A 10,218-nucleotide genomic window follows, 5' to 3' on the forward strand; every position below is an offset into this window, starting at 1 on the left:
TTGACTTATTTTAGTGAAGTTAAGATCGAAAAAATAAGCTTTAAAATATACCGTAGTATTACAAAAATATTTACAAATATTAACGATAGTTTGACAGAAAAATCAACTTATAAAGCATAATCACTCGTCACTCTACCTCAAAAAGATGTTTATATTTATCCGTCGGTCCTTCCACAATCTCCAATTCTCCATGACTTCATCACAGATTATGTAAATTTATTAAAAAGTTAATACTCGTATTTCATAATTTCGCATTGACAAATATGTAACATAACTAACATTACAATACCCATATAAATTTTGCAATTTTCCTATATTGGTGACTACTCGACACTCGTGAATTAAATTTCTTATTTTGACCAAGACATTTCAAATAAGAACACCTTCTAAATACGGATGGGTATTTTCCAATAAAAATTAAATTAATTCCTCATATGGCGTCATGATTCATGAACCAATTAATAGACGAAGTCACACGTACCACACCCAATTTCCAAAGTATAAAATACGAACCAACCATTTCATAATTGAAGAAATTTCAAGAACAAAATTGGGGGTTTTACCCACAATTATCAAAATTAAAAGGGATTAGGTTTCAATTTCATTATTGTCAAAACACCAGCCTGTGACGCTGACTCAGCAATCAGCTAAACCAAACCAAAAGCCTTCAAAAACTACCAAATTGAACTTCCTTCATTTTCTCCAAAAATTCCATTTTAATTTTCAAATTTCTTAGTTATATGACTTGTATATCTTCAGTTTTGTAAAAAAGGCAAAATCTTTTCAGGGTTTTCTGTAAATTTTCTAATTAGGGTATTTTTTTTTTATCATTTTCTTAATTGATTAAATTGAAGAAAAGAGTGAAAATTTGTGTTTTTTGTTTGGTTATCAATGGTGGGTTATCATCTAGTGAAGTCTTCTACTTGCCATGAATCTCTCAAAGTCATCGAAGCTGATATTCAACATGCTAATATTCTGTAAAGTTTCTTCCTTTTTCCCCAAATATATTATCTTATTTACGAAGTATATTATTTTGTTTTGTTTAATTTCATTTGTTGATTATCTATACTGTACTTGCTGAATTGGTCAATGGGTATCTTTATAATTTTGTCATAATAATCGGTTGCTAAATTTGTTTCTGGGTTTATTTGCTTGGATACTTGGTGATTCTTTAAGTATTTTTTTTTTTATTTGCTTGGATACTTGGTGATTCTTTAAGTACTTTAATTTTTGCTATAAAGACATAATTTGGACCATTGTTTTTTTTCCTTGTTTTTAATGTCAAATATTGAATTTTTATCCAAGTTCAATTCTTGTCTTTAAGACGTTTTGAATTTTAGATGGAGATGTTAAAGGGATAGAATAGTTTGATTTAGTTTACTTTGCTGATATCTTACGAGTATAAGAATATGTATTTTGATGGACCTTTGTGATTATGGAATTTGGGCGTTCATAAAATTTTGAGAGAATTTTTAAGTGTTTTGTGGCATCTTTAGTTTTGAATATACTAGTTTGGAAATTTTTAGTGATTATCCTGATTTTGACCAGCCTAAAACAAAGTGGAGGTTTATCAGTTCATGGCTAGGTTAATTTGGGGTTTGTTTTGTGGTGTTCTTTGATGTTTGAGTTTTCAGCATATCAGTAGACACTAGACAGGAGGATTGGTTTCGAGATGTTCTGAACATTGATTGTGGAGGATAATTGGTTTGAACACTGTATTGAGCGACCCCTTTAGTATTTAGGTTCAATCTTAGTTCTAGCACAAGCGAGTTTCTAGGAATCATTTTGATTTTGTCCCTTCATGATGGCATATAATTTTTTCGACTTGAATGTAACTTAAGGAAATACATGGAGAATTGTATGTTATAGGCTCCTTATGCCTAATGTTGATTACTTGATTGTAATGGCTACCTGACTCTTGGTTCTTTCCGTCATTTCCAGGGCTGCTTCTATTCCTAGAAATAAAAGTGGCAATTGGCTTCAGATGAAATTAGTTCATAATGACTTGGCTCCCCTTATCCTTTACTTGCTCCAGTGGATTGATTGCTCGTGTACATGTTTACTTCCAAGCTGCTTGAATCTTTTCTATGTTGTTGTATACAAGGTTAGTTTCTCAAGTTTTACCTCAAAGTTTCTGTAGTTATGGGGATACAAACTGAAAATGAATAATTAGATGATCTTGTTGCCCCGAATAATATGTTATCATAGCTTACAGGTAAATGCAGATGGTAGACCAGATATCTCGTCGTATGGAAGAAGAGCAACCTTAAGGGAGTTCTATGGTATGTAAATGAATGATGTCTTTTTAGTTTATTGTACAGTTGTACTCTGTTTTTGTACAGAGACTAGTTTATGCTTATTGAATAAAAAGAAGAATGACAATGGGAAACTCTCTTCTCATATCTAACTACTTAAGGTCTTAATTTTTTGCAAATATTCTGAGGTTGTTTGTGACTTGTGAGTTATAATAACAAAAATAAATTAAAGTAATATGCAACTTTGGATTCTGGAAAGTCCTTTTTGCTTGCATGATTATGAAGACATTTTTGCATTAGCATTATGTTTGCTATGATTAGTTGCCTTGTTGTAGCTTCACTGTAATTTGGTATGAGCTGGTATTATAGGAAATTTGGAGGGCATAATAGGTAGTGCAATATGCTTATGTTAGTTGTATCGTGAGGAGGAAGATAAGTGAATTGGTTAGAGGAGAGATGCTATAAATTAGAGAAGATTAGGGAGAGAATTTCATGTTGAATATTGTTGAGAGTTTGTTATGAGTTTGCTTTACATTTTGGGAGAGAGTAAGCTTCTTGAAAGCTTTTACCTATCTACTGTTTTCCAGATTATATCACTCAAGCTTCCTCTTCTTCCTTTTAATTTCCGCATTTTATCACTTTAATCTTGTAGTTTATAACTAAATGGTATGGTGTTGTTTGTAATATGTGCAAATTGTTGTTTTCTCTTCTAGGTAAGAGCAGAAATTGTATTTCAAATATGAAGAAATATTAGTTATAAAGCCACTTATCTACTTGTTTCCATCTCATCCCCTTTCACCCATTTTTTTTGGGACTTTTGAGGGATATTATTTTCCTTGACAAACACTGGTTCTGTTGCTCATGGTATTCCGATTTGAATACTTGGGTACTTTGCCTATCAAGAATAATAATGTCAAGGACATTGTCTAGTCCTTCTGCTATATCTGTTTCTTCTCAAGCTAAGCCCTTGGGAAATTTAATGAATTTGTCTGCATTACTAACCTAATTGAGAATTTCTCTCCCTTCTTAACCTAGGATAGCCAGATGAAATCTAGCTTGCTTTTTCTCTGCTAACAAAATTTCTCTCTTTTTCTTTAGAACCGTATCAACAAACTTACTTGAGGAAGTAATTTTATTTGTGCTGGTTTGTTTTTGTACTTGGTTTAGTCTTAAACTCTCTTTTTCACTTAGATAATTAAGGATAAAGATCATTTTCATGTGAATTAGCAATTTCAGGACAGCTTACAGCCTCAGTCCATCAGTTCTGACTTCTATACCCAATCACCATGCTGTTCGGATTTATGCTGCTAATAAGTTAGTCACCATTATATTCTAAATTGAAGATAAGGCAAAAGTTCAATCTTCATGTCTTCACATCTTTCCACTGACCTTCTATAACCCCAGACATCTCTATTGGGTAGATCCCCTTGTATTGCCAACCAAGGGAATACTGAAACCAGATGTCTCACCTACTTGGCAACTATATCCTTTGCCCTTCTCACTGCTAAAATTTGATGGGAGCGGAACTGACATACATACTGATACCCCTCTTTATGGATTGATGCCATTGCTTCTAGGGCCACCATTTATAGCGCTTGCCTGAGATTACCTATATAGTCTTTGTTTGCAACTAAAAGACCAATCTCTGACAAATAATTTATTTTACACTAAATGCGGTGTAATGATTTGGCAGTGTCTCTTATGTCCTTTCTTGCAGTCTGCAAGTTTGATTAATTTGCTGTTTTACTATCAATCAGTCACAATATAGGTAGGTCGTAGCCTCGTAGGTGATTGACTGCTTTAATTAGTAGGTTAGTTAATGGAGACAATATGGAGATGGAGAGAGGATGTGGTGAGAGGAGGTTTGCTAGACATCCCATATAAATCAGGAAGCAAACACTAATGAGGCTATTGGGCGTCCCGGGAGCATTACAGACATTCTGCGTTTTCGAGCCCATATAGTTGCATTTCCCAAGTTAGGAATTCCAGAAGAGGCCCTATGAGGCTACGATTTTGGTCGTTTTTACATAGGCTCTGACTGTTTTTCTTCCCCTGCCTTCGAGGTTGGGAAGATGTGGGCGGGGCCTTGGTTTCCCTGCAATTTTTTTGATAAAGATTGACTAATGTTTCCTCTCTTATATTTTTTTTTTTGGATGTTAATATAGCTGTAGACGCTTATTGGTGATGCTTGTTGTGGTGTCCTGCATTATGCATTTATGCCCTTGCCGGTTGATTTAACATGACTTATATGTATTGACACTTTGTCAAACTTTTAAGTTCGTAAAATAAACCAATGTCTTCTGTTAGTAGCCAAAATTTCCAAACTCTGCCGTTGTTTGATAGACAAAGATATTTGCTGGACATGTTTAATAAACCAATGTCTTCTGATAAGGATGTTGCTTGTAGAATTGTCAGCCTGTTGCTTCTTTGACTTGTCATAAAAAGTCATAATTGCTACCTGCTAGAAACATTTAATTTTCAAATTGAACTTCCCAATTAAGATTTAAGAAGATAATTTGGTCCTTGAATGTGGATCTGCAGCTATTATCTTACCCTATCTTCAACGACTTCACGGGAATTTATCTGAGCTAGACGAGGGTGCAAATGTGAGTAACAGCTCTGAATTGGCAGTCAGAAAGATTGCTCAGGAGAGTAGAAAGCTTTCAGAGATTGAGTTCGATAGGGAAGACGAGTGTGGAATTTGCTTGGAGCCTTGCACCAAAATGGTGTTGCCCAATTGCTGTCATTCCATGTGCATCAATTGCTATCGAGACTGGTAAGTTGAATCGTCAAATAACTTTTTCTTTGAAATCTCAACAAGTTGATGACAAATACCCCAAGCTAGTTTTGTCCTTGGTTCCTCATATTTTGCATGTATATGCAGGAACTTGAGGTCAGAGTCCTGTCCATTTTGCCGGGGTAGTATAAAGAGAGTTCAGTCAGGTGACCTCTGGGTTCTGACCTGCGGCACTGATGTGGTTGACCCAAAAACTGTAATGAAGGAGGATATATTGCGCTTGTATCTCTACATAAACAGCTTGCCAAAGGATGTTCCCGATGCTCTGTTCTTAATGTATTACGAGTACTTAATCTAATGATGCTAAATCAGAAAGAAATTTGTACAGAGTTAAAAAGAAATTGTAATCCAAAAAGTGTAAATAATTTTCTGCAAAAGCCGCTTCTTCAAAATGTAGAATAATGTATATGGTTCAGTGTACATCAACTATCAGGCTGCTTATTCTGATATTCATGCTTCGCTGCTATAAGTCCTGCCTCCTGGAGTCCTGGTGCAAATTATTTTTCATTTTACATCTGAATATTTTGTAGGCAGGCCTTGATCTCATTTTAAAACCAAGGATGGATGGTTGGTTGGTTTGTCCTTTCTTGTTCCCTACGGGGTGTGAAACGTTGAATTAGTTATGACAGGAGAGTGGACTTGGTCCATCTGGGTAGTCAGGCCTGATCAAACCTACCCTGCTCGCTAAATTGGCCCTGACCTTGGTGTGGAGAAGGTGTGTCGTGTCTGGTCTATGGTAAGATGGAATTAATGAACCTAGGGAAGTTTATTTTTCCAAAATTGAGCTGAGAACTGGTCCTGGGGTGAACCTTCCTGGTATCAATTTAACAGTATGGTCCTTGCTCCTTGCAATTGTTCCGAGGCTTCAACCACACAGGCTCAGATTACTGTCAGACCGGTTTGAAGTGGTCCTGTGACTGCCTATAACTGCCCTTATTGACCCTGTATCGAACCAACTTGTAGTGCCAATTGCCCATTGGTTGTGATTAGTGTACTCTCATATCTTTGATGCACATTTGAGATAATAATAGCAAATTAGCAATAATACCTTTGTGCAGGAAAAACTAACAAGAAATCTGATATATAATGTGCCTAAAACGGCAAAACTAATACAAAGTAATTCATATTATTATTACTACTAATATTGTAACTCTATCAACTTACATATAGGAATATAACTCATCATCTAAAACTTAAAGATCTTATAACTGACTCATCTTCTTACTGATCAAATCCTGAAACGAAGGGTGAGAGTACCCTCCTTGTAGGAGCAATCCCGATACAACCTTATTCATGGCTTCCGTCAAGTGGACTCCATCCCAATTCATGTACTGCGAAGGGTTGGGGCACGGCTTTGCAGATGGAGATCCACACACCGAGAAGAACTCATAGTTGTAGGAGCCTCCTCCAGAGCCACAACATACTTTAAAGGCCTCCTTGAACCCATACTTTTTCGAGTTCTTCATGATGTCACGGTATGCATTGTAGTAATCAGCATAGATGATGTTCGACTTAGGGTACTTCTTTCTAAGGTCTTGTATTTTAGCTTGGAGGAGGGTGTTGTGAGTGTTGCTTTGGGTGTTTACGCTTTTAACACAGCCTAAGTCGTCTCGGTCATTGGTTGGTGCTAAATACATTGCTAGTGTTAAGCACCCTGTAGGAGGCAAGCCTTGTACTACTACATATTTTGCTCCTTTCCTTAGTATTGCCTGCAATGTGTGAAAGTAGAAAAATGTATTAGAATGTTATTCAAGTTAAATTTAGATAATTAGATTAGACATTATGGGCTCAAAGTGGGCTACTTAGTCCATTTAGGTTTACGGCTTATTGAGCCCACTACCAACAACTAAACCGGTCCAAGCCCAGCCCGTTTTGGCCCATAACTACCTCTAATTAAGTGGGTGGCAGGGCAATTTATGAACAACATTAGGTAGCGTTTATGAAATTCATAACTACGGTAGTTGGCAGTAGTTGGACAGTGTTAAATTCTACTGACTACTAGTAATATAGGAAATTGATGTACAACTTTCTGGACCGTCTTACTCAAATTTCAACTCTTACTATTTTTAAGTTGCAATGGCAGCAAGAAAAAAAATGCCAAAAGGAAACATATTTTGAGTACTTTTATCTCTTGGAGACTTGGAGTCTTAGTACATTTTTTCTTAGTACATTTTTTTTCGTTGTAATGTTTTGATTTTTGTTTCATTCATAATCTATTTTGGCTATTTAAGTTGAACTATGTTAATCAAAGAAAAACACTATTTTACGTCTTATTAGATTTGTGTCATTATGTTAATAATGATGACAAATGATGATTAAATTGTTATGTTAATAGTGTAATTTGAACTAATAACGTGACAACTAAATCTGCACAACTGTATAATAATAATTTGTCGAGCTAAGTTACAAAACCAAGATCCATCCTAGGAATTGTAATTACATATAATGTGCATGGTAATTAGTAAAAACAAGCAAATCATGATGATTAAACTATAAAATTACCTCAAGAAAGTTGGAAACTCTTGTAATAGCCAAATTCCGAATAACACTCTTGCTAACTTCAGTTTCAGCAGCATAAGCATAATCATTAGCACCAATCTCTCCAACCCAAAACAACGCATCATTAAACAATGCACCACACTTCACCGGATCATTACACCCACCTTGTTTTGCCAAGTACTTGTTAAACCAACCCAACTGAGTCCCTAACGACTCAGGGGTTACATCAAAGGTGAGATTATTCTTTACAAAGAATGCATGCTCTATCGCTGTCGACCCCGCTACGGCGAAGTTTACACCGTTGGTCGCTCCACCACTAGTGGTGGAGCGGTAAGCGGGGAGGAACGGGAGCGATAGAGTTTGTGTAACAAAATCAATGACTAATCGACCGTCCGAGTATCGGTTAGTGGGGTGGTGGAAGTAGGTCATACCATAAGGGAGATTTGATACAAAGTTGAACCCTGATGGTCCTGTGGCTGAAATTGTGTTGCCTGTGTCTGTGTAGGAGTCTCCGAAGGCGTAGATTTTCGAGAACGGTTTACGGGTTGAGGGTGATTGGTTTTTTGGAGGTGTAATGGAGGATGATAATGGTAGGGTTGATGAGAGGAGGAAGATGAGTAGTGTGAAGATGAGTGTTAGGAGAGGAGTGTGAGAAGAGTGAGGAAAAGAGAGTTTCGAGGTCATTTTTTTTTTGTTGTTGTTGTTTTTGATTTGCACAAAGTTGAATTTGAGGGTAATGTGGGATATTTTTGAAGTTAGAAAGTTGTGGTGCATTTGGGTGGATTTTATAAGGCATGTGATATTTTTTCTAGAAGTGAACAAATAAGGCTCATTTAATGAATATACTCTTGGTGAATAAAATACCCTTATTGAGATAGGGTGTATTTTACCGTCCTCGAAAAGTTCACATTTTGATTTAACCTCATTTTTAAATTATCCAGTATTCTCTCAGTCTTTTTTTTTTTTTTCCCTATTTGATTTAACGCGGTTTTTAAAACGCGTGTTAAAATACATATATTTTCACATGAACATATAATTTCTTATAATAGATTATCGGAAATTTATGGTAAAAGTTTTCAAGTTTGACCTAATTATTTGGAGAAAACGGCTTAACCTTGCATCGATATATAATAATCACACATATATACACAGTACATTAGGAAACCTAATTAACCTAAAACTCCTACAAGTAATAAGATAAACTTAACATAAATATAACCAAATTAAACCGACTTCTAATTAATGGACCAAAAAAAAAAAAAAAAAAAGTGACAGAGGAAGTCCCATATATATATATATATATATATATATTTTTTTTTTTTCTTTTCTTTCTGAGAGAAAGAGGAAGTACCATCTATAAATAAGACAATTTTTTTTTAAAAAAAATATTATATTTCTTTCTTTATTTTTTATTTCACTAACAATTAATAAAAGTTTACTACCTCAAATATATAATCTATTCAACTATTTATAATGGGTGCATTTTTTTTTTATAATTAAATTCTAGTCAATTTTACAACATTCATTTCAATCTTTCTCGAAGTACATCCCATTTTGTGCCATACTGCAACAAGTTCAATTGACGGGACAATTCACATACAATATATTCTTGAATTAAAGGATAAATCGTGCCTTGTCTGGTACATGTTCAATCTTTCTAACTCTAAAGTCCACGTATATACGTAGCAATATATATTTTGACTTTTATAGTTATCAATGTACTCCGTACAATTTTAATCATTTATTTAAAACTTATTTAGCCTCAAATTATCAACAACACTTGTGCAGTTGTGCTATATCATATATTCAAATTATATGAACATTTGATAGATCACATGAAACCTACGTCACAAGTTAGGTTACATAAAACTATTTGTCGATCAAAGTATGGTGAGTCACTCGAGACCGGTAGTAAGAAAGAATACATGCATGTATTCCATCTGGAAGATCTGGTAGGTTGCGGCACCAATTAGTCTTAATTGTGACCCAAAAGTAATTGCTACTCGCTTATGTATGTTGGGTCTCATAAATGAGGGAGGCAACCCAATTAGTATGGAAGAGGTGACGATGAATTCTGATTTTATTGAATTACATGCACTGGTTTGGTTGGTAAGTATATAGTACTCCCTACCTGATTTTGCATGCATTAATTGATTATCACTCAATTTTTCAATGCATTTCAAATTACTATTCAATTTAATTTGTTAACGTTGGGTTTGGTAGGGCATAATATTCATTATAATACAGATTAAATTTCTTCACATGTGACTCTTTCTGTACATAATTAATAAGTAATAACCTACACAAAGTTAATTATTGAGTTATTAGTTGATACCAACAATAATAATCTACATAATAATCAACTATATAATACGAACTATAATGGGTGCAATGGTTATTAAATTAAATACGAAGTTAATAAATAACATATGACTATATGAGTACGTAATAATCAACTATACCGCTATATGCTCATATAACGGCCATATGTTACCCTATAATGAACCTATATAATAATCAACTATACTGTCATATATATGTTACGATATTACCTTATTATACCAACAAGTCGAAACTACTCCGTAAATTTTTTTTTTATTTTTTTATTTTTTTAAAATCAAGTCCTCAAATATTATGTTATAATGATATCATGTTAGGTTTTAGGAA

General features: G+C 34.5%; 2 protein-coding genes across 2 annotated transcripts; one reads left to right on the forward strand and one right to left on the reverse strand.

Moving 5' to 3' along the window:
- Positions 1–498: 498 nt before the first annotated feature.
- LOC110726824 (RING-H2 finger protein ATL47-like) lies at positions 499–5,521 on the forward strand. The gene is made up of 5 exons (XM_021906347.1): positions 499–977; positions 1,942–2,104; positions 2,216–2,282; positions 4,797–5,031; positions 5,140–5,521. Exons 1-5 carry the CDS (start codon positions 892–894, stop codon positions 5,348–5,350), a joined length of 762 nt encoding a protein of 253 aa, XP_021762039.1. The 5' UTR covers positions 499–891; the 3' UTR covers positions 5,351–5,521.
- Positions 5,522–6,136: 615 nt separating this feature from the next.
- On the reverse strand, positions 6,137–8,531 carry LOC110726823 (GDSL esterase/lipase At3g48460-like). Its single transcript, XM_021906345.1, has 2 exons — positions 7,555–8,531; positions 6,137–6,761 (listed from the first exon to the last, which is right to left on the reverse strand). The coding sequence occupies exons 1-2, from the start codon at positions 8,323–8,325 to the stop codon at positions 6,255–6,257; spliced, it is 1,278 nt and encodes a 425-aa protein (XP_021762037.1). The 5' UTR covers positions 8,326–8,531; the 3' UTR covers positions 6,137–6,254.
- Positions 8,532–10,218: the final 1,687 nt, after the last annotated feature.

Source organism: Chenopodium quinoa, unplaced genomic scaffold (assembly GCF_001683475.1).
Source record: "Chenopodium quinoa cultivar QQ74 unplaced genomic scaffold, ASM168347v1, whole genome shotgun sequence".
Taxonomy (NCBI): domain Eukaryota; kingdom Viridiplantae; phylum Streptophyta; class Magnoliopsida; order Caryophyllales; family Amaranthaceae; genus Chenopodium; species Chenopodium quinoa.